At 43.8% G+C, this 25234-nt stretch overlaps 1 protein-coding gene across 1 annotated transcript; it reads left to right on the forward strand.

Moving 5' to 3' along the window:
* Window positions 1–9141: 9141 nt before the first annotated feature.
* NDNF (neuron derived neurotrophic factor) lies at window positions 9142–13377 on the forward strand. Its single transcript, XM_041412096.1, has 3 exons — window positions 9142–9379; window positions 10324–10448; window positions 11317–13377. Exons 1-3 carry the CDS (start codon window positions 9186–9188, stop codon window positions 12705–12707), a joined length of 1710 nt encoding a protein of 569 aa, XP_041268030.1. The 5' UTR covers window positions 9142–9185; the 3' UTR covers window positions 12708–13377.
* Window positions 13378–25234: the final 11857 nt, after the last annotated feature.

Raw genomic sequence — 25234 nt, forward strand, 5'->3', positions numbered from 1 at the left:
GGAAATGCACAAGTCCACTGCTTAGAAAACAAAAAGGTGCTAGAAGGAAGACTGAAGACTGGCAGTTCCCAAATGTGCTCCTGTCCTGCTTTGGTGTGATGGGCTGGGGGCTGATGAGCTGTGGCTGGAGCTCTTCCAGCCTCTCCTGAGAGGTGAGCCTGTGTCAGCTCTGGCCAAGGCAGTCTCCATGGCTCTGCCTCACTGTCTCCCCATTATTTTGCCCTTTGGAGTCAAATCTTTGCTCTGTCACACGGCTTCTTAGTGCTGGAGGGGTTGAGTGATGCTGGGTGAGCAGCTGGGGGAAGTTTGGATTTTCTCTGGAAGCGGTGGGAAGTGTCAGGCACCATGGTGGGGACAGCAGGTAGCTATGTCGAGAAATTTGGAGCAGCTCATGATCTTCATTAACAACTTTCACTAATTTATTGAGCTCATTTCACTAATTTTTCTGTGGGAATCTGTGTCTTTTTTTTAAAGCAGGATGCTGGGGAAGTAAATACAAAATTTAGGCAGTGTAAGCATTCCTGCTCCTTCTCATACCTACCCATGTGCAGTCTAAAAGTGAGCATGCAAAAGGGAATTTGCTGAGTGATGCCCAGAAGTGCTGAGGTGGTTGTGCTCCCTGGGATGTGGTTCATCCAGGATGAGCCATCCTGTGCTCTCAGCCAGTGTAACCCCTCAGGAACCAGGGCTAAGAAATGGTGTGTGCTGCTTCCTGGGGATGGTGGGGATCTGTGTGGGAGACAATAGCCATGCTGGATCTTGGAGTCTTTGCTGCTGTAACCGTGGCTGAGATCTGCCAGGTCTAACACTGAGACTTGCTGGTAGAAATATGTAAATATCAACACCCTCAGCACTACATTTGATACTTTCCATTTTCAAACACTTGACAAATGTTTACATATTTTCAGCAGCCCTTTTCCAGCGAGGGAAAATGAGACACAGCATCTGTGGATTACTCTGATATGCAACAAATCATTATGAGAGAGCACCTTAAGGGTTCACTAAGGACTTGCAGGGCCTAAGGTTTCCTTTGCATACTTTTAAAGCTGAAGGCAGAAAATACTAAAACTGAATCCACTTTTGCATAGTAAGTGCAATCAGAAAGATTTGCATTCTGATGATAATTCAGGAATTGGAAACTTTGAGGGATCAGCTGTAAATATAGCATATATTACAGTGGTCACCAGTGATATGTAGTGGTCTCTACTCCCAAATAAGAGAAATGGAAATGGCCTCAGGCTGTGTCAGAGGAGGTTTAGATTGGATATTAGAAAAAACTTCTTCATGGAAAGGGTTGTCAAACATTGGAATAGGCTTTCTAGGGCAGAGGTGGTCACCATCCTTGGAGGTATCTAAAATACGTGCACTTGTGGCACCTGGGGACATGGGTTAGCAGTGGCATAGGCAGTGCGGGTTAGCGACAGCACTCAATGGTCTTAGAGGGCTTTTCCAACCTAAACAATTCTCAAATGGGCCAAACTCTGGGTTCAGTAGAAATATTCATCATTCCTTTGGGGTCAGCACAGCTGCAGGACACCATTCTGGTGGCAGCACAGGGATGCAGTCTGTTCCCCAGGTATTGCAGACAAGCACTGTGCATTGTTGTTCATGCTGTTTTGCTCTGCTCTTCCAGCTTTCTGGAAAGCTGCTGCTGTTCCTCTGTGCCATGGCAGGTGAGAAACCCTCTGTGGCAATAAGGGCAGTGTGGTGACATGGCAAAGGAGAATTCCTGAGTCACTGTTGTGGGAATACTGTGTGTGTAGAGGTAGTGGGAATAGCAATGCCCGTGGGCTGGCTGTGGTTTGTAATCCTGTGTACCTGTGTGGTGGTGTTCCTGACACTGAGGGAGACTGCATGTCTGATGGAAGCTGTGGGAATCAGCCCCTCTGCACTTGACAGGTTTTCCAAGCAATATTCCCTTTATAAATCACCAACCAAAAACGAGAAGGGGAGAAATGCATAAGGAATTCCAGTGTGCTTGTGGCACAGCTTTCTACAGGATGTGAGTGCTCAGGTTGTTGCTGGAGCTTGGTTTCCCCCACTCCTGCTCTGGGAGTTACTCTGGTGACCTGCCTGTCCCTGCCTCTCCCACAGTGCCAGCCCCTCGTGTTCTCCCCTTCAGCAAACACCTTGTTGGCCAGGAGCAGCTGCCATGCCAGCGGTATTCCCCAGGAATGGCTCAAGCAACCTTAACTCCTTTGGTAGTTAATGAAGTGAATGACTCTGGGTTTGTGTTGTAGCACCTTTCCAAGCCTTCCTGCCCTGGTGGTTTAAGGATGCAACAGCATGACCTAGACCCTGGTTCTGTTCCTGCTCTGTATCATGCCCTGACATTTCATCCCTGTCCCTGGAGGATTTTGGCGAGGGTGCTCACTCGTAATGTCATCCTGAAGTATTCCAGAGGAACAGTGGGAAGCTCTGTAGCAAATACCAACACGCTGGTGTTGGTTGCAATTTGTAATTGTTCGTGTGTTCGTCCCCGCTAATCCCCTTGCTGAAATTCATTACAGAGAGAGAGCAACCTACACCCAGAGAGCTGTGCTGAAGGCGGAATGACTTGGCCAAGGAAAGTAGCTATTGTTTTATGATTAAAGGAAAGGATTATATTGGGATTTCCTTGAACAAGGAAAGTCTCTGCTCTACTTTTATTGCTTGTAACAAGGGGATAATAATTACTTTCCATTATAAAACACCGCCAGCGCTTGCGCTGAAAGATTTGTGGTGGAGCTGCATGGCATTCAGGGCTGGTTATCTGAAATGGCCTGGAGTTGTGCAAACTGAGATTTCTCTGCCTTATTTCTCCTACTGGGGCTCAACCCCTGCTGAGACTATGGAAAAAATTCCTCTACTCCGAGTTGGGTCAGACTCTCCGAGTGTGACATATTTTCCTCTGCAGGAGCTGGTACCAGTCACCTATCCCATGACGCCTGCCCTCTCCAGGAGTGACATCCAGCCACCTGGAGGTTTTGTACGAGCAGGGACAGCAGCAGGGATCCAGCCGGTGCTGGAGTGGCCAGGGGAGGTAACATCTGTCCTGGGGGGAGGGCTGCCAGCTGGCTGCTGCCCCGTGCTCCATCACATCCCTGCTTCCCATGCCGCTGCCACCCCCTCGCAAGGAGAGGCAAGGAACAAACTGAGCATTGTAACAGGGGCCGCCGGGGACGCGCTGTTTGTTTGGGTTTGACGCTCGGCGCTGAGTCTCGTGGGCAGAGGTGGCTGTGAAAGAGAGAAGCGCTGGTATGTGGTCTCTGATTGAGAAAAGGAAAACTATGAGGCATTTCCTTGAGCATCCCAAATGGCATCTCCTGGCTCAACTGGTTTTTGAAGTGTCCAGCTGCCACCACCTCCAGGCTGACGATTTTGATGTGATCAGGGTTGAATCTGTTTCCACTAAAAGTGGAAAAATAAATAAGTCTCAGCTTAGAAACAAAATAGTCCATGTAAAATTTGATTTTTTTGATACCATATCTCCCCGAGTATGTTTGCTTTTCAACAAGTCTAATTTGAGACAGTTCTTCATTTTCTAATGGTGCCCCTTTGGAGTTAACCTCTCCCCCAAGCTGTAGCTCACTGCCACTGTTGTTCAATAAGATTTGGAAGAAATGTACCCTTATTTCTTCAAACCTTCCTGTTTTTACATGGTTATATTTTTTCCCCTGTAATGCCACAGTGATTTGCTTGGCTAAAACAATAATTTTCCCAGCAAAGGAAAATTGTGGGTTGAATTGGAATTGCAAGAGGTGCTTGGTTAATCCACAGATTATTGACACGGTGGACCCTCCATGCTTCAAAGGCACCATTATAGTCCATCATGTCCCTGCGTACTTAGGGAGCTTTAATCCATGGATTACAGGTCCCTGAGAGCCCCTGCCCTCCCGGTTACAGCTGGTCCTGCCAACAGGAGCTGCCATGTCAAGCTGGCTGTAGCACTACACAACAAATTGGTCTTTAAAATCCACAGAGACTTAAAAATCCACAGGTCTTTAAAATCCCCATTAGGGCTGCATTCCTTGTCCCGAGCCTCTGGAGAGGTCCCACAGCCCTGCCTGGCCCATGCTTTTCCCCAGGCACCAGGCAGGACCAGACAACAAGTTTCCAAAAGCGATGCTTTAAAAAAAAAAAGGAACCACAAAAAAGCCCAAATGAAAAGCATACCAAGAGTTTTCCACATCCTTTAGGGAATAGTCAGCATTAAACAGCAGGCCTTCACTTTTCCCCTCTGGTCTCCCCCTAAACAAACAAACTGAGCAGCTCCCAGTAAATGCTTAAATTGCAAAGGGATTATTTTTCCTTGTTTGCACATTAAAATAACTAATTGCATTACAATCCAAATTTATAAGTGCTTTTAAACTCTGTTGCTCAGGTGATAACTGTGTGTGCTGAGGTGCATTTGTGGCATATATCTCTGGAAATGGAGTGTATAAGGGAAAAGCTCATGGCCTCTACTTGCAGCATTCCTATAATAAGTCAAAGAAGTCACACAGTGCCCTTTTATTTCCAAAGCTGGACTTAAATCACGTCAATAAATCTGCAGACTTATTATGAGATGCAGCACGGGTAATGTAAACAGAAAAAAACCCCACCCCCAGCACACCCGAGTTTAAAAATAGGATGTAAGGAGGAAAAAAAGTTAACCATCCACACAATAAAAAGAGAAGAAATGCAACACAAGAGCGCTGTGTCAAGCAGTGCCTTGAAATTATCCTCACTAAATTACAGTCGTGCTCTTCCCACTCTCTGTAATTTACGTGAGGGTTTGGTTATTCCAGACACATTTGCTCCAGGTAAACCCAGATGTTTTTTGTTTTGGTATTGGAAATCCTTCACTGGTCTGGGTGACCTGCCCACAGCTGAGGAGTAAAGCACATTATTTCCATAGATCAAGGAAGATGACTGTGAACAGGTACCAGTGTTGCATGTGGTGAATCCAGTACTTTGCTCCCTTTTTCCACAGCATAGGTGTGTTGGGTGAGATTGAGCCTTCCTGTGAGTGTCTGTGAAATAAATGCACAGTGAAGCCCAAACAGGAGGACACAACTGCTTGGATCCCCAAAAGCCGAACAAAATGGATTCGTGGTTTGCTGGATCAAAAATGGGGTGATTTCATTTGTCCCCAAGGCCACCTGCTTCTGGCTTGGGTTGAGGATGTGCCCACCCTGCTGAGCCTGTGGGAAAACCCCATGAGGTGCTGCCACAGCTCCAGCTGATTTGTCCCTAAACTCAGAACCTGAGCCAGCTGTAAATCCCATTATCCTCTCAATTTCTGATCATAATTTCAGTTTACCTGGAGATTTGCAGATGGAGGTCTCAAAGGCAGGAGAGAGGGCTGTGTAGGGCTTTTATAGGTGGGGTTTTGGAAAGGTTGGGTAAGGAGATTATTAAAAAGGTAGGAATTAATTATAATTGTCATAAAACCCACAATCTGACTTAATGATTATTTTCATGTATGTGCTTATAACTCAAGTTTATAAAATGCCATTTATAAAATTATTATTTTTACTTTGTGAAAGAAGGAAAATGCCCCAAGCCTCTGGCAAGGTGGTAAATTTTGAAGTGTTTAAAATCATCTATCTCCCTCTCCAATGTACAGCACGTATTTTTCATCTGTTGATCTTTTTAGGTAAATACAGCTGTGTTCATTAAGCAAACATCTCCTGAGGTGTGGCTCTTGCTACTGCAGTGTTTGTGTAGCCTGGGAGCTGCTCACCTGGGGACGGCACTGCCACATTCCAGGTTCAAATCCAAGGAAACCCTGGCCACCTGCCCTGGCATCCCTCAGCCTGCTCAGGTTCAGTGTCCTGGTGCCTGGCAGGAAAACCGAGTGGCCTTTTCCCCTGGGAGCAGCCCTGCCTGGGAGGAGATGGGACCCTCCAGATGCTCCATGGCTCAGTCTGACTCTCCAGGTCAGTCAGCCAGCAGGACTTTTCCCTCTGGCTTTAAGGCTCAGTTGAGACAGTTTGGGGAAGAAGTGAAAGGTAAAGACGGGCCATTAGAGGGCACTTTTGCAATCCTGGAGAAGGAAAACGGTGCTTATTATTTCACTTAGGACTGTTTATTTTGGCACTCTCTTAAATTCAGTGATAAACAGCAGGAAAATCCCTCCAGTCAGCAGGAATATATCAATAAAATATTGACTAAGAGTTTAAAAGAAAAGAAAACAAGACAAACTTGTAGAAAATGGAATACAAGACATTTAAGGAGGCGGCACAGCCTAGAGAACAAAAAATCTCACAAATGTGTTTCACGTAATTTGTGTGGCTTAGTGCAGTGCTTAGGCCTCAGCTTGTACCTGGCTTCTAAAAACAAATCCAAGGCAAGGAAATTTTTTTTGGGGGGTTTCTGAGGGCTGGGTGGCAGAGCATGAATTCACAGGCTCACATCTAGCAAGTGCGTTTTCTGAGGGACTCTGTCAAAGTCACTGGTGAGCTTGCCCAGGAACAAACATGGGATGAATAAATGGGCTTTTTGCTTTGCTCTTGATGTTTTGCATGAGTAAACTACAGAGGGTTTAGTTTGAAACCCTGCCAAATTATAATGAGTGTGCTGCAAAAACTAAAATCTGTTTATTAACTGGTGTGAAAGAGTGGTGTAACACTGACAGCACAGCTTCCAAAAACTTTGAGCGAGGTTTGGATGCCTCTTTGCTGTTGTCCCGCTTTTGGAAGTGTTGTGCATGAAAATTGGGCCCATTTTAAGCCTCTGAGGTTAGATACGTGAAAATGAAAGCACTCAAAATTCTATTAATTTGTCAAAGAACAGAGATTATGAAAGTTTCCTTTTTCAGTAACAGTTGACAACTTTGCAAGGTATTTCATGTGTGGGACGGGCAGGGATATAGAACTAAATTTAATGTGTCTTTTTGGAGTTATTTTTAGCCGAAATGCTTTTACAATTAGATAAAGACACAGGAGACAAATCTGTACCTTGTCACTGCTCTGTGGATGTTAAGGGGGGCAGAAACACTGTTTATGGGAGTTTTTAAAGTGCATTAGCTAGTGAAATTATTTAAGAAGTGAAGCTTAGCCTATAATCAAAATGGTTTATTTTAGTAGAGGTTACATTGCACTGGAACTGACTATGGGAATACACAGGATTGCAGTTTCAGGGGGTTCATGTGGAGGACGCTGTCTGCAGAAAGCCTCAGAATTTCTTACCTAACCAAATAATCTGCTGTAACTGTTGTGATTAAGTTGGAAGGAATTTTATCCCTGTTGGCCAACAATAATACTTGAAAAATCAATAAACAGCATGTTAGAGCACACGAAACTCATCATGCTTTGTGTGAGAGGAGCTTTCTGCTGGCTTCGGTGACTCAAGCCAGCAAGTATTTTGACTTATGATCTTTGCTCCAAAAGGTCAAATGTCTTTAACTTCACTGGTAAGTATCAACGCTTCAGCCTGAATTTGAGGAACTATATCCACTGTCATCAAAAGCTAACTCAGGACCATGTTTGGGATAAATTTTGATAAAGGCTGGGAAAGTTAAATCAGGATTTACCTGTAGGTAGCAATTGCATGTTGGGTAAAGCCCTGGACTCCTTTCTCCTCTGCAGGGCAGAGCACTGCAGTAACCTGTCATTAAACCATCCCAAATGATAACAGAGCACACCATTTGAGACCTAAAATTGCATCCTCTGTGGGTGCACATCACTCCTGGCTCATGGATACTGCTGAGTTTGCCATGCGTTTTACCTGTCCCATCACTGATTTCAATGGGAAAAGAGAAAGATGAAGGAACTGAGCTGGACAGCAGGAGTTGGAGAAAACAGCAGAAAGAGGGGAGGGAATGAGCTAATATTGGGGGAGAGCAGAGAGGAGGGGGTGAGTGGGGAGGACCTGCATGTTGGTGGAAGGAATTATTAAATAACAATGTCAGAGGCAGAGGAAGCAAAATGAGGGTGAAAATAGCCCTCCATAGCCTTGCTGGTGTCAGAAGCCCTGCTGTGCAGCATGTGGGTGGCTGTGTGTAGCTGTCCTGAGAGCAGAACAGGCAGAAGGGCAGCTGGAGGCAGCAGGGAGAGGGATTTAGGAAAAGCAGTTTTAGTATGGCTTGAACTACAGTGTGCCACTTCTCAAGGAGCTTTGTGTTTGCTATTTTTACATAAATATTAGGGATGGTGGGAAAAAGAACTATCTCAGTGATAGATTTGATCTTAAAGGTAAAAGGAAGAGTTTGCTATAAAATAGTAGTTGCTTCACAGTGCAGTACCCAGAGCAGTGCATGACTGCACACTCAGCCAAGGGACAAGATAAAACTGTTCCTGCCAGCTCAGCTTTTTACCATGTTTCTTCCCAAAATTAGTGCTAGCACAGTTTAGGTAATGGCCTAAACATTTTTTCCCCCTTCTCCAAATGAAAAATGGTTATAATTTAATAATTTAAACTTGATATACTTGTACTAGAAATGGGTTGTTTCCTCTTTCCCCCTGCCCCCCATCCCAGAGCCATTATATATGAGATCATCTACTGAACTGAAAGATTTCCAGCCTGTCCCACTGTACATGTTAGGGTAGTAATTTCTGACCTAGTTATAGACATAATAATAAAAGGCTGAGATTATGAATTATTATGCCTAATTTGTAAAGGATTCTCTGCTTTTGTGTTTTGCAATTCCCATCAGGCTTGAGGATTAAGCCCTGCTGAATTGCATGCTAATACCAATGTGCTTTGAATATGTGTGGGTTTGTATCACATGTTTTCCTAATTCGCTATTTTTGTCAAGAACAGTTTCACTGGAAATATTTACTTTCCAGAGGATTGTTGGAAGCCCAACCAAAGTCTCCTAGGGGAAGCAAAGACCATGTACCCTCCATCTGCTCTGTGCTTACTGGAGCTCCCAAGGCCAGCGAGCTCCGTTTCTGCTGTGGCAAAACATCAAAGTGTAACTCACCAAAGCGTGTGCAAGGCTTTTGCTCTTTGGTAGCGATTCCAATTTGAAACCAGTGCCTGGGCTTGCTTTGGTCACTGTTCAGGATGGGAAAATCTTGGGGGACACCCTTTATCCAAGCGCTGTAACAGTGCGAGCTTGGTCCTTACAGCGAGTTTTCCTGGCGTTTGTGTGGCAGTGAAGGTGCCTGCAGAAGACAAAGCACACGTGAGGTTGTTGTAGGTGTGCCCACGTTCCAGCACAGACGAGCTGCACGTGGTGCCCCTCCTGAGGTGGGACTCCCTGTCGTTGCTGCAGGATGCTCCTCCTGCGCTGCCCGCTGCTGCTCCTGCTGCTGCTGCTGCCGCTCGACTCCAGGCCCCAGAAGCTGCCCACCAGGGATGAGGAGCTCTTCCAGATGCAGATCCGAGACAAGGCGTTCTTCCACGACTCGTCAGTCATCCCTGACGGAGCTGAAATCAGCAGCTACCTCTTCCGAGACACCCCCAAAAGGTATTTCTCTCTGGCCCAAGTGAGGAAGCCAAACATTGAAGACAGTAGCTCTGGTTGCTGGGTGCTTTGAGAGAAAAACTGGATCCCAACCAGAAAAATATAAATGCCAGTGTTCTGTTTGGTGAAGGAAATTTGTGAGCCTTCAGCCCAATCTGCCCTGCCCAGCTGAGGTTCTGTCCAATTTATTTGATTTCTGGGATAAGCCCAGAGCTCCCCCAGACTGCAGAATTTCTCTGAAGTGGGGCCATTAACCATGTCTGGAGGTAACCAGAGAGGAAAGGAAATGAGAAACTACAGGCTTGACCCACCCACACTTGTCCCTCTTCTTTTTTCCCTACTGTGCTTTAAGAAGCAGCATTAGGCAGCCTGGTCTGAAATCCCCACTTCCCAAAATTTACCCTGTGAGTCAGAAAATACTGAGGGTTAGACTGGGGAAGAAGCTGAGGCTCCAGAGAGTTTAGGGAAGAGCTTCATTGCCTCATATCACATACCTCCTCCAGCCTTCATTGGTGAGGAACATTTCACAATTGGTGATGTGTGGTGCCTGGGGGGATGTGGGAGGGCAGCTGGGTGTGTGTGTATCTCCATGTGCTCTCCTGGATACAGTGTAAAATGTGCGTCCTGCTTGGAAGAGCATATCCCCAAGTCCCAGGAGAGATCAGTTTTCCACATTTATATCTCTGTGATTATTTGTATCTAGGTAGTATAGGGGTAGAAAGTAAAGCTGCTGGAGGCCAGAAACCCCTCTGCTCTGCCTTGACACAGAAGTGTGAGCCCTGCTCCTTAGCTCTGGCCCGCCAGCCTTTCCATACTCACTCTGCCTGCTGGTAACACTTTTGACTCTGGGGCCCCACCAAGACCATCCCTGATCATGCCCAGTCAATCCCTGCCAGCTGGCTGCCATCAGGAGTTCCTGACATGTGGGTCTGTTAACTTCCCTCTAGGTATTTCTTTGTGGTTGAAGAGGACAACACTCCCTTAGCAGTGACAGTGACACCGTGTGATGCCCCTCTGGAGTGGAAACTGAGTGTGCAGGAGCTCCCAGAGGAAGCCAGTGGGGAAGGATCAGGTAACAACATCAGCAGCTTCCCCTGTCCCCTTTCCTGCTCTTCTCCTGGATTTAAAGTTCCTCAAACACTGAGTCTCACAGCAGACCTGTCTTTATGATCTCCTGCTGTTTCAGTCTTCCAGTGCAGGAGACTGACAACAGGCAGCAACAGGAAAAGGAAAAGGGCTACAAAGAAGTAAATGCTGGGGTTACAGTTACAGGGGTCTGGATGCTGCCAGAGCAAACTGTGTTTGCCCAGAGTGACTCAGTTTGATGGGGGCTGTGCTGTGAGGTGTTTACAGAAGATAAAACTGGAGAAACAGGGCTGGCATTGCAGCAGGACTGAGCTCACCCCTCGTACGGGCTCATCTCCAGACACGGAGCCGTGTAGCTGCCGCTCAGGAGAGAAAAGAGCTGCCAGAGCCTCTGACACAAGTGCTGAACTGTCCCACACACCACCTGCTATGGCAGACACACCTCTGGTCCCCACTCTGTTTGGGAACAAAATTGTAGTGTGACTCAGATGGCCAAAGCCAAGAGTCCACATCCAGGAACAGGCAGATGAGTGAGTTTCCCTCGGGGAAAACTGCATGGCAACTCCAAGTGGGATGCCTGACACTCCAGTGGAAAGTTAGCTACCATTCATGAGACTTCACTAACGCTGGTCAGGTGGAATTTCTTTTGTGTTTGGGTTTAACCTGAGTGCCAAACCAATTTTCCCCTCTGATTTGACAGAAGTGTTGATCAATTACATCTTCCTCAGAAGACAAAACCTCCCTTTTCCATCTCACTTTCATATTTTATGTAGTAAAATGTGCCTTTTAGAGTTCTGTTTTTTCACATTTGCTGAAAGTGTCTGTACAAATGTTTTCTTTTGCATATATTCCAGGTGACCCAGAGCCCCTTGAGCAACAGAAACAGCAGATTACCAATGAGGAAGGCACGGAGCTCTTCTCCTACAAAGGCAATGACGTGGAGTACTTTGTGTCCTCTAGTTCCCCCTCTGGGCTGTACCAGCTGGATCTGCTGTCGACAGAGAAAGACACCCATTTTAAAGTGTATGCAACCACGACTCCAGAGTCAGACCAGCCTTATCCTGAGTTACCTTACGATCCCAGAATCGATGTCACCTCTCTGGGACGTACCACGGTGACACTGGCATGGAAACCGAGCCCCACGGCCTCCTTACTGAGACAGCCCATCCAGTACTGCATAGTCATCAACAAGGAGCACAACTTCAAAAGCCTCTGTGCTGTTGAAGCCAAGCTCAGCTCTGATGATGCCTTCATGATGGCTCCAAAGCCAGGTCTGGATTTCAGTCCCTTTGACTTTGCCCATTTTGGCTTCCCTGCAGACAACAACTCTGGCAAAGAACGTGGTTTCCTAAAATCCTCCAAGTTTGGGCGGCAAACATCCCCAAAGCCAAGAGTTGACCTGCATAGAGTTTGTATTGGGAACAAGAACATCTTCACCGTGTCTGACCTGAAGCCGGACACGCAGTACTACTTTGACATGTTTGCAGTGAACACCAACACCAACATGAGCACTGCCTATGTCGGCACCTTTGCCAGGACCAAGGAAGAGGCGAAGCAGAAAACAGTTGAGCTGAAGGATGGCAAAGTTACAGATGTGTTCATCAAAAGAAAGGGAGCCAAATTTCTACGTTTTGCCCCTGTTTCATCTCACCAAAAAGTCACCTTTTCCATTCATTCCTGCCTGGATGCTGTTCAGATCCAAGTTAGGAGGGATGGAAAGCTCCTCTTGTCTCAAAGTGTGGAGGGTGTGCGGCAGTTCCAGCTCCGGGGGAAAGCAAAAGCTAAATACCTTATTAGGCTGAAGGGCAGCAAGAAAGGTGCTTCCATGCTGAAGATCCTGGCTACAACCAGGCCTAACAAGCAGTCATTCCCTTCCCTTCCCGAAGACACGCGCATCAAAGCCTTCGACAAGCTCCGCACGTGTTCCTCGGTCACCGTGGCGTGGCTGGGCACGCAGGAGAGGAACAAATTCTGCATCTACAAGAGGGAAGTGGATGACAATTACAACGAAGAGCAGAAGAAAAGAGAGCAGAACCAGTGCTTGGGTCCAGACACGAGGAAGAAGTCGGAAAAGGTTCTGTGTAAATACTTCCACAGCCAGAACATCCAGAAAGCAGTGACCACAGAGACAATCAGAGGCCTGCAGCCTGGCAAGTCCTACCTGCTGGATGTTTACGTGATAGGGCACGGCGGGCATTCGGTGAAATACCAGAGCAAACTGGTGAAAACAAGAAAGTTCTGTTAGTGCCCCTGGATGGAGGAACACAGGGAACTCCAGACTGAGCATTATCCTGCTTCCGAATATACGGATTGACTACTTGCACAGCTGAGAAGTTGTGACCTGTATTTGTACTGTGTAGAAAAGATATCAACTTGTATATTTATGTTTACATAAGTCATTGTCTGAAGGAACTGAGGCTGGTGCTGTCTGGTAGCACTTGGCAGCGGTGTTATCATATGTCCAGTGACCCACATGTGATGCTCAGTAGATGTCCAAGGTAGCAGAAAACCTCGGAGGAACTGGCACGCCTTTGCTTCCGTATTGCATGAACTGCTTCTAAATTATTTTATACTCTAAGAGGCTGAGATACGTCATTTGTTCACCTTGTTACTCACACACACAACTCACAGACATATGCCCTTTCTCTCAGTGTAGATGGTAGGGTTTCTGTAAATTATTTTATAGAGTCTTGTTTTAAATGTTTATGTTTCTATGATTGTAAACTATTAAAATCTCCCCCCAATAAAATACAGATTTAAACTAAGTATTAACTGGGCTGCACATGAAGCAGTTTCATTGCTAATGTAAATTCTTACCTAGCTGATTTTCATGTTTAAATACTGTATGTATTTCATGTACAAAGTTGCCATAACGTTATATTCCTGTACATAAAATTAAAAAATATTAGATTATATATTATTGACTTCTTGTTGGCTTTTTTTTTTTTTTTTTGGACATTCTATGTCGGCAGACAGATGTGGGGACAGAAGAGACATGCTGAAACTTGAACTCAATTCAGTTTTCTTGTTTCATTGTGGCTTGGAGTCTGAGTTAGAGAGGCCATGCAGGTCTTTTGTATGGTCACTTGTTGTTTTTTTTGTTAGATTGTCATTGGAAGCATTTCCTTTGTGGATGCTGCCAGGTTTGACCACAGTAGTAATAAGCTGAAAAGACTGTATTTTTCCATTGACAAGAATGATAATGCTACCAAAATCCCAGATACTTTCATTTGCAGTTATTTCCATGGTGTAGGTTTCTTTAAGGTATTATAGTTCTAGATATCATATTTTCTAAATTGTCTTGTTTTTTCATGTCATCTCCATTGACTCAAAGCCTGCAGAGAGCTGCTTAATAGAAAACACTCCTCAGAGAAGCAGCTGGGCCAGCCCCATTTCAAGCAGTGAAGGTAGGAGGGAAAGGGACCAAAATTCATATAAAGGCTGAAAGCAGGTTCCTCTGAGGTTGCTGACAGGGAAAACCAGACCTGTCCATCCCTGCAGAGGTGAGCTCCAGTTTTCCTTGGCCCCGCAGTGTTGAGCTCCTGGTGTTTTCCTTTCTGCTGCCCCCAGCACTGGTGGGTGACAGGAGGGTTTTGTGGCTCCTGTCAGCTCCTGTGCCATTCCACGTGCCAAGTTTGTTTTGATTCTCCCCACAAAAAATGTAGGTACCATATGAAGACTGATCAGAAGACACCTGCTGTGTTTAATGTGGTTATATAATAAATGGAATAATGGGAATTGAGATTTCTCTGGAGATGATCTCTGATTCCTTAAAGGAACTCAGAAACACACACTTGCTGGATTTCTGTGCCAGGGTGTACAGGAGCAGGTGACTCCAGCTGGGAATCCTCAAGAACAGGACAGTGGTAGCAAGGTTAGATCAACAGTTGCCAGGGGAATACTTTCCCTATATTTTGCAGTCCTGAAAGCTATTGAATCCTTAAGCTAAAGACAATTTTTTAATGCATTTCTCTCTTTACTGCTGCCACTTGTGTGGGGATCAGTACCCCTTCCACTGGCCTAGTACGGTGTTTACTTCAAAACACATGTTTTACCACAATTCCAACTGCTTGTTCCCTTTGGCCAGATTTCTCTGTTTGGATATTCACCCAGCTCACTTGGCTTTTCTGCCTGCTAACCCCTTATGTTTGCAGCATGTCACAAATTTAGAGAACTCCCCAAGATGCGTGCAGCTTCTATTTCTGAATATGCTGTTTTCGAAGAAAAATGTCGCAACAGTTGTCTTTATTTCCCACTGGAATTCTTCTTTTCCTGAACAGCTAGTTCTATTTATTCTTCTGGATGAAATTGAGACCATACTAGTACCACATCTACTAATCATCACATTATTGAGGTCTTTATAGTCCGAGAGAGGCTGTTCTTTGAAGGATGGAGTTAAAATAAGGGCACTGTTTTATACAGGGAAAATATAAGTCATCCTTTAACTGAGATGTGACTGAAGCAGGTGTTAAAGTAGAATAGGTCTTATCTGCTGGGAAAGCTCCAGAGTGAGTGTTTGTGAAAGCAGAGAGCCCATGGGAAAAGTCATGGCATGGGCAACATTGAAACATATATGAAAAGAATTTATAAAGAATATAACAGATGGATACCTGATGTAAAAGGTCAAAAAAAGCCAGTATATCCAATATATATAAAAATATACATACAAATATACATAGGGGCTTTTTTAAGCACAAAGCTGGCAAGTTAATTAAAATAGAAACCCAAGCTGGGAAATGGAAGGTTAAATGGAGTTCAGTATTCATACTGATGGTATGTGTCCCTTTGGGACAGAATGCCATGCTGAAATTTGCAGCTGAGGAACACACAGGGCTATAGGTAAGCAGCAGAGGTGGCTCACAGGGATGGCAGCACTTCCTTAAGGCTCATCCATTGCCGGACTGTAACAGAAATTCTCTACAGATGAGGATTGTTTCAAAGCTGCTAAAGAGTCAGGGAGCCATTGCAAACCACAGCAAGATAATCTTCAACACCTTCATCAGTCAAAGGGGACTTAGTTTTACTGCTTTACTCACTGGAAAATGTGGCAGCTGCCTTACCATGGAAGCTTAAGAAAGCCCAAAATGGTCCATGAGTTACAGAACAAAAGGTTATGATGGTGGCAAAGCTGCAGAATAAATCCATCAGTGATACACACAAACTTTTCAAGAACTCCACTTGTAGCAACAACAGATGGGTCTCAGAGCCGTATTTCTCTGGGTTTTAAGCAGCAATTTTAAGACTGGTAACATGACAGGGGGAAAGCAAATCCTTATTTTGAATAGCAAACATTTACCTTAGCACTTGGCAAAAAATGCAGTAGTTGTGGTTTCTCAAAGTCCTTTGACTAGTTAGGGTTAGGATTATCATGTTTGGATACACTCAGTTAAATGGGATGTGAAAATGCATTTTATTTAATTCAACACATAAGCCATGCTGGGGAACTGTGTACCAGGAACCCTGAACTCTTCTTCCTCTCTTTGCCTGGAAACACCTTCAGAAGCCTTTGTGCTAGCAGAGATCAGCCCTCAGTTTTGTGGAAATACATGAATCTGGTCTGACTGAGATTGTCCCAGTGCACAGCGCAGCTGGTAACTCCTGTTTTCAGTTTCGCAGCTATTCATTCAAAGTTCCATCTTCCTTGATGTCCTCTTCCATTTGATAATGTTTGCTATTACTTGAGAGGTGTCCTGGCATTCCAGTGATGTTAGGAGGCTAGAGGAATATGATTTTTTTGTTCTTGACTAATGCACACTTCTTTTTGTTCTCTTACTTCTTGCTCCTGGTTTTCTTTGAAACACTTCTGCGTAGAAGGTGCAGGAGAATAAGATGCACAGTTTTGCCCAATAAACAAACTCAGAGCAATTCCTCTTGTGGGAGGCAAGTAAAACTGATTGTGTTAAAAACCATGGGGCTGTGGCATGTCAGCAAAGGCAACTGAGGCCATAGAAATCTGAGGAAAACCTTGCAAAAATGCCTTTCTTTGCTGGTTTTCCCTCTTATATCGACATTTTTTATGGCAACATGGGTGCAAAATAAAACTGCTCCAAAGAAGGTAACTCCTTCCATCTGCTTTTACCCCACTTCTACTGATTTGAGCAGTGACACAAAATGCAAGCCAGTTCTCCAGGGAATCATCACCCAGAGCCCTGGAGGATGTAGTTGGGCTTCATTAGGAGCCTCATCACTGGGGCCAGGTGACCCTGCTTCCTTTAAGGAGCCTTTACACAGAAACTCTGAAGATGCCTTGCTTTCCTCTGCTGTAGAAGGGTAGCAGTGTGTTCTTAGAGGTAAGTGGGTATGACTGTCTTTGCTTGTTTTAAAGTCTGTTTTTAAGTAAAAGGAGAAGGCTCAGACCTTCAGAGGCTTTGCATTTGTGTTTTAACTCTGCCAGAGAGTTACTTAGTTTTGTATTGTGATAGGGGTGTTTCAGCCAGTTGTATTAAAATGTATTAAAATGTATTTTAATAGTGTGGCACTATTAAAATACATTTTCCCTCTCTTTTTATCTCTTTTTGTCTGAAAAGTGTGAAAAAAGCCTGTTTCCTTGTATGAGGTCTCCTGAACCTGCTAACCTTGTGCATAAGAAGTTTAACTACGATGTCTTCAGAGAGCAAGCAATTATTTTTTCTGTTCTCTGAGCAAACAGCAAATAAATGCTTTGCATCCCAAATGTGTGCGGATAATATAATGGCAAAGCTGCTGAAAGGCTGATAGAGAGGAAATAATTAATTGCTGTTTTTTCAGGTTTTTATTGTTGTATTGACACACACTATGGCTGTGTCTTAATTCTGGGTTTGGATATTCATGTAGGGTAACACCTGCTAGAGGTAAGTGGTCTCATGCTTAATTGTTTCCCTTGATTTAGAGAAATGTGTTTGTAGCAACAGGCAGCTAAAATGACTGTAAATTTCTGCTCCAATGCCTTAGTTTAAATAAATGCTGACAGGATTATTAAGTATTAATCTCATAATGCATACCTTGCAAAGAGACCTGAATTCTTGTTTTAATTGTGTTAAAATCCTTTATCTAAGTCTAGCAAGTGTGGTAGCAAAGAGTTTGTCTGACTGTGTGAGATCTGGTTATAAGGTGGGAGCAACAGTGTTGTAGCTTGCTTTGCTTCTAGAATGGAAGGAAAGAAATTATCCTGCTAATTCTCAAAGTATAGATTTTTTAGTTGGGGGACAAAGATCAGAGAGACTGGATTATATGATTCTGGTGCCCAGGAGTTTAATGTAATTCCTAATTAATACTGGTTTTACCTGTGCTGTTTCACATGGAATTGCACATTATTTCAGGTGAAAGAGGGATAGAGAACTAAAACTCTTTTTTAGTTCTCTATTTAGAGATATTTTTGTGAAGTAAATTATTTTACTCCTCCCCCCTCCTCCAACTCTGCCTCCTGATTTCTTTAACTGTTAAGTAGAAATGAGTGTGTTGTAAATATTGACTTCCCAACTCCCTGCCCTTTTGAGCTACTGTTTTTAAAATGTTGGATTTTCTTGTTGAGCTCCAGCAGCTGTTTCTGGCTGTGTAATTTAATCCTATATGTAGAAGAGAAGCTGAGATTTTCACATCATTTCCATATTAAACCCTTTCCCCAGTAGCCCTGTGTTGGTAAGGAGAGCCTTTCTTTGGTTGTCTTGAGGTCCTCCATGGATTTCGGAGTCCCTTCAGAGATTCAGTGAATCCCTGAAAGGCTACGGCAGCAACTGACACAATTCAGGGATGGTTTAGTCTTCTAAATAAGTGTTTAGACTGCTTTATAAACTTGTGGTATTAATCCTGTCACAGGGAGACAAATTTTTACTTCATTTCATGTGTTTGATGGTTCCAAAGCCTACTTTGGAAGAAGGCTTTTATGACTTCTCTGGAGTCCACATCATATAATAATCATCACTGGCTATAATAATCATCATCCTCAGCCTGCCTAGACAGCCACTGCTGATACCAGGCTGTGGGAAACACCCTCCCTCCCCTCTTTTTCAGGCCATTTCTTTTAAAGATAACTGTTTATAAATGAAAGTTTAAGTGACCCAGTAACACTGATAGGTTTTGTGAATGCAGCTAGTTATTACTTCCCAGCACAATTTGTCTAACAAAAAAAGGGACTTATCTATCTCAAAATAGGCACAAGTGAATAATGAATGTACAGCTGGCATCTGATCTTGCAGTCATTGTGTATTTTGGAAAGTCAACTGATTGACAATTTGATTTCTGCCTGCTGAAAACTGTAGAGTGGAGGTACCTTTTGGTGAACCGTGAGATAAATGTTTACAGCTCACTTTAAAAAGAGATCCTCTTTTCCTCTGAAGACTTCCCTTACTGATCCTATCTACAGCAAAGAAAACTGAAAAGGAGCAGGTGGAAGTGTTGTTACTTGGATATTTGTTGTTTATGGACATAAAATAGCATGGCTGTTAAAAAGGCTGTTACATCTCAAAGGCAGATAGCATGAGGGAGGAGTGATGGTGGCAGGGTGTCTCAGGCAGTTAACTACAGTTCTTATTTTGTTCCTTAGTGGAATCAGGACTTACCTCCTGTGTCCTGGGAAACGAGTTAATTCTTTGAGGACACAAAGAATGGGATGAGGGATGAGGACCCCTGCTGAGCACAGGCAGGGCTCACAGGAAGGCTGTGGGCACTCTTGATGTTTTTCCTCCCACCCATGTCTGTGCCAGCTGCAGTCCTGCCCCATCATTATTACTGTGCTCATTCTCCTCCATTTCCCATGGCACAACTGGGCAGCTGAATATGAAATAAACACAAATACATTTACTTCGAGTTGCTTGGCATGGTATTGTAATTAAAAGGTGGAGCCAACTCCCTCCATTTGTTCAACAGGAAGGCATTGTTCCTCCTCCTGGTTTTTGTTTTCCCAAGTACTGTCTCTTGATGGCCACTCTCTCACAGACCACAAGTTTTGTTTTTGTTTAGTGGGTTTTTTTTGTTTTTTTTTTTTTTAATTAATGTTTGACACATTTAAGACTAACGGGCAGGTACACTGAGCTAATGCAGAGATTGTGCTGTTCTGGAGAGCTGCTCTGGCCTGTGCTGAGAGCAGAGCAGCTGCAGACCGCCTGCAGATGTGGGCCGGACGGACAGTTGCTCATGAGTGATTCCATTATATTTCCTCAGATCCCTCTTTGAGCCACGTTGGGCAACTGCTCCCAACCTCTAATGGCTTCCTTATGTTCTCTCCCGCTCTCGCTCAAGCTGTGCAGCTGGCTGCTGGGGGGACAGCACGGTGACAAAGGCTGCTGCAGCACGCTTGGCAGGCGGATGCTGCCTGACAGGGCATGGACAATGCAGGGGCTCTGTTCCCTCTGTAATTGGTGGCTGCTGAGTGCTGGGTAATTGGGCTCATGCCCTCTCCAGAGCGGGTGGAACAGGCTAAGGGACATGGAGAAAAGGCTGCTTTGGTGGGAGCAGTGGGTTAAAGCAAGACACAACTGTTTCTGGATCCTGGGTAGTCATAGGTTCCCCGTTGGTACTGACAAAGGCCCTTTTCTCATTGTGTTTTGGAGCTGTTTGATCACTGTCCTCTGGCCATGCCCGAGAGGCATCACAGCTGATTGTATAATAACTCAGTCTAGCGTTCAGGACAGCCTTTGTAGGAAGCTCTGCCCAGAGCTTTTGATCAGCAGCTCCTAGTTCACATGGAGCACAGGAGGAGTGGAGGAAGACTGGAAAGTTATGATTTTTTTTTTTACCAGAACCTTGTGCTGCCTTTATTTCCAAGTGTGCAGGAATTGCTTGTGAGATCCTGGCTGTTCCTGAGCTCAGACTGTGCCCTCATGCACAGCTGGTGATGCTGGCACCCACTCACTTACTAAGAGCTAAAGCTTGACAAAGCCACTACTTCTGTGCTGCACATAGCAGCCAAGTCTTTGTCAGCATAATTAAATGAAACACCAAAGTACCTCTGTCATTAAAGAATACAAATCTTTGACAAGAGCATTGAGGTAGGTCTGTCCAGAGCTCTCCCTCAAAGAGCTTTTCAACCCAAACCTCAGGTTTTCTTTGAACTAAGCCTACATCAGACAAACCTCTTGCAACAGAGATGAGAGAGAGAAAAGACAGACTAGACATAGGGAAGGGTTTATAAACAAATCCCCTGCTGCTCACTTTGTCCCTGCTTCCAGTCTTGCTTTCAGTCAGCTCTGTGGCTTTCTGGGCTGAAGCAGACTGCAAGCTCACTGTGGTTCCTAGGGAACTTTTCCCATTGTCACTGGGGCTGGTTTCTGGCCTGTCCTGCTGCTCTCAGCTATCTCCTGAACCTGAGCTGTCTTCCTGTGTCTCCTTGATGTTTGCTTCTTGACTCTCAAACACACCCAGTAGCTCACACATGAAGATACCATATCTTTTCCCCTGCAGAGGGAAAACCACTTGGCTGTGCTGTCCCCTTTAAAAGAACATGATATACCAGGAGAAACAATTAAATTGGATACTCTGTCCTAGCCCCTAACCCAGATATTTTTCTGGAAAAAGAAGGGTTTGTTGTGATAATTGTGAAACGTGCAATATAAATATTTAGCTACTGTTAACTCATCTGTTAATGCTTCCTGTTGTCTTTTCAAAGTTGTTTGTGTGCTTCTTTGTATGATGGAAATATCATACCATACTGTTCTTTCCCATCTCAAAATAAAAAACACCTTTTTGAGTTCTAATATGATGGAGAAAAAGAGCACTTGCCCACACCTCCAGTTTGTGCAAGGTTAATAACTGAGTGATCTATTTGACTGTCTTGTATTTCAGCTGGAATTTGTGCTTTCAGGTCCTTATTTGGTTATTTTTGGTGGCCTGGGCAGCTTATTTCTGCCAGTTCAGGAGATGTGCTTACAAAGAAGAGTTTGATTTAGTATTTGGTATATTTTCTGCATGGGATGAATAATTCTGCTCCCATTTTCTGCTATTGTAGACCTGTGTGAATGCAAGTGTAGGGGCTTTGATCAAGAGGAAAGTTCTGATAGGTGGTGATCCGATGAGGAGCTTCTGGGAACTGTAACAAGCCTTCATCTGCTGAAGTAATGAAGCTCTGCATAAATGAATATGGTTCCTTTTCCCCTGCTCCAGACTAAATCTTCCCAACAAGTTCAGAGAAGTGGCTATGGTGGAAACACCCCTCTGTAAATGAACCACCACTGTAGTGAGAAATTACACAAATCCATAACATCTTCCCAATCCCATGGCACCAGAACAGCAAGACACTTCACAGGACATGGAAAAACAATGATACTGAGGAGGAGGAACGGACATGAAAGCAACAAACAATAATAGCAAGAATAGAGGCACATTGTCATTAAATGAAAACATATTAAACAACGACCTTTCTGACAAACCACAGAAATAGCAAACATGCAGCCTTTTTAATAACTGTTCCATACTGGAGTTTTGCACACATACCCCCTGGAAGCTTAATGCAATCCAAATGTCTGTCCCTTGGACAAGGCCTGGGGGTAAATGCTCTTTGATGCCTGAAGGAACAAGTGAAAGCTTGCAGGTTACTCAAACCTGCAAAAACCCATGCTTCTGACTATGCCCCTCTCTGTTTCAATATAAATTTTTAACATTTGATATTTTCGTCATCTTTTTTATTGTTCCTATGGGAGGGAAGTGAGTGGAGAGGGGGGAGAAGACTTTTAGTAAATGTTTTGTCATAAAAGGTATACTTGGTGTCTACGCTAAAAATAACTTGTGTGGAATTTTAGTTAGCACTGATGTTGGGCTGCTGCAGCCCTCAGCAGTGCCATACTGCATTTGAAATGGATAAATGTCTCCATTTATATGATGATGGGGGTTTTGGATGAGTTATCCTATTAGACAAATACTATAAGCTGAAGGGATGGACAAAAAAACATATGGGATGATACCAAAATCAGTAGCTGTTCCTTCCTAGACCTCATAAAACAGTAGATTTTTATAAAGAAAATATTCATATTTTTTTTTCTGTGTGTGTGTATTGAAGCCTTTTAAATTTTCACTTCTTTCTAACAGCTTTCAATAGTGGGACCTATCAGATCCAATAACCATCTGGCTCTTAAATCAGGGGTCATTATGTGACTTTAATCTCTCATAACAGTGTCTATTAATAAATTTTCAAAAGCCAACTCAAGAGCATTAGAGATTAATTGTGTTCAACTAAGCAAAAATAAAATACATGCGATGGACAAATGTTCAACCATTTCTATTTAATGTTTTGTTACAAGCTTTTTAGATTGTTGTATCTTTTTCCTATGTCTTTTATCACAATTCAGTGTTAGGTTATTATAAATATTCTCCAACCCTCAGAATTTCATTAGGAGTAATGGTAATGCTCATAGCCTCCAAGTCTGTAGAGAGGTGAAACAAAGTAAAATCAAACTACTGCCAATGGTGTTTTACCAGAATTTACGGTGTTTTACCAGAATTAAAGTGTGCTGTATGTAGCCCAATAACTCTTATTGCAGTTTGTAAACTAAATAGAAGTAATGTAGTGTCAAGAACTATTGCACAAATAATGGAATTCAGCAACTCCAAAGTGCCAAAAAATGGTTTCTCGCTATATAAAAGGAGAAGGGAAATGGAGACTCTGCTTCTGTTTTCTGCTGGGTGCTCTGTGTGTATGGATTTGCCTATGGGAGGACCAGGTTGGTAGTGGGTTCAAAAATTCACTGGTTAGACAGGCAGGATCTTACCAGAAATGCACAATTGAGTGTTCTGCATCCACTGTGTCCTCCCCGGGCTCCCTTGGTGCTGTAAGGATAACTTTGCTCAGGCATGCTTCAGGCACAAGCATGTCAGCTGTGATGTATGCTGTGACTCCATGCAGGTTAATGCTTTTCAACCCCAGTGACAGACCAGGGAAGTGTGCTAGGCTGCAGGTTGGGCACAGGCACGTTGTACAGGGACTAACCGTGGCTGCTCTTCGACTGCAGACAGGGCTTGTTCCAGACTTTCTGTGATGACTTATTACCGTTTGGGCAGACTTTCATATAATTTCCAAAAGGGCATGTTAATGTCTTGTATCTCTTGAAAGACACACTTTTAAATAAGATGCAGCTGCCCTGTACTTTCAGCCTGTTCCCTTGCTGCCTTATGAGAAAAGATGACTAACTCATTTACGGCAATCCTGAGGAGTAATAACTTCAAATTTATGGTGCACCCAGTGTCCAGATGCCTCAGGGTGCCTGAGAGGCTATAACTTAAAACATAACTTAAAAAAAATCCCGTGTGATTGGACACAATGGAGCCAAGGGAGGAACAGAAACCCTATTGTGTGGCAAATAGAACGGCGTCCCACAAACAATCTCCAACCCAAACTGGCTGCAGCCCGGCCCAGGGGGGTGCCATTGTGCTCTCTGAAATGCCAGAGAGGAGCACTCACTGCAGCTAAGGGGAAGCATTTGGACAGGCAGGCTTGGCACAGGGAAAAGCAGAACCAGCTGCAGCTTCAGTCCGAGGAGCTGTGGGTTTTGTTAACCAAGGGTGAATACTTCAGAAAGGAAGTGACAGGCATCTTACAGATGTCTTTTGTAGCTATTGCTGTTCCTCAAAAAGCCTGCTTTTCAGAGTACACTCACACTCTTATTAATCTAATGATTGCTCTGTGCATATAGACACAAACATTCTTCCACTGGTCCTACTCTAATTTCAGATACTTACAGAACTCCCTGTGACTTTAATCTGCTCTCAAAATCAACTTCTGCCCCAAAGTGCAGGTGTATCAAGGGCTTGAATCAGCTGCTGCTCTTAATGAACAGTGAAGGTAGCTGCATACAGGGGAACATGTGAGATCCTCTCTCCAGTTACTTCAGTCTCCAGACATCTCTACTTTGTGAAGCTGAGTAGACCTGTGACGTTTAAATAGAAGACTCTGTCTGAAAGAGGGAACTTATTTGAATCATGCTATTGTTGCTTGTAAGGAAAGACACATTTCTAATTTTTGTCTTTATTTCGAAAACATAATAATGAAGGGAATAAAGAAAAATCACATTTCTGACTTCAATCCTCCGATTGCTTTCAAAACTGAGTAACTTGACTATGAAGTATTTGTAAGAACACAATCTTGGAAATAGCTTTGGTTTTCTTCATTTTTCCTTTATTGTTTGTTTTTCTAAGTACTGTATAAATAAATTTACAGTTGATCCTTGCAGACCTTGGCAACAATATCTACAAATCATCTGAGCCAGAGTCATCATACTTGATGATTCTTATATTTTTTTAGAGTCTAGTCTGACATATTGATGTTTGGTACAGAGCTGCTGAGTACCCCTGGTGTCAGATGGAATATAATGAGGATGAGAGTTTTTAAATGGAAGCATTTAACAGAAAAGCCTTTTTCAAACACTCATCCTGCACAGTTTAATGAGAACTTAATTCCTGACAAATGGTGGTGGTTTGAATTTTTTTGTTGGTTGGTTTATGTTAGGCTCAGTTCATTCGAAATGTGCATGTGGTGCCCCTGATTATGCAAGCCCTTAAGCTTTATAAAGCAGCTCATGCCCAAAAGTATTATTGAATCTAGTTCTACTGAGGCCTCTAGGTGGAAAACTCCCAGATTTGTTTAAAATTTTCATATTCAGAACAGAATATGTACTTTTATTAATATTTCTCTTTCTCAGAACAGAACATGTATTTGTATGGAGTGGAGCAAAGAGCCACAGAGCAATTTAAGTGTCTAAGTTCTCTATGCCTATGTTAAAGCAGTTAGAACTTCCTATTCTTCCAGAGGAATTTCTTACAGCACTGGAAGGGAAGTGTTTTCTGTGGGAACATGTTGTTAACTGAGAA

This window comes from Onychostruthus taczanowskii, unplaced genomic scaffold, assembly GCF_017590055.1.
Source record: "Onychostruthus taczanowskii isolate IOZ18803 unplaced genomic scaffold, ASM1759005v1 scaffold38, whole genome shotgun sequence".
Classification (NCBI taxonomy): domain Eukaryota; kingdom Metazoa; phylum Chordata; class Aves; order Passeriformes; family Passeridae; genus Onychostruthus; species Onychostruthus taczanowskii.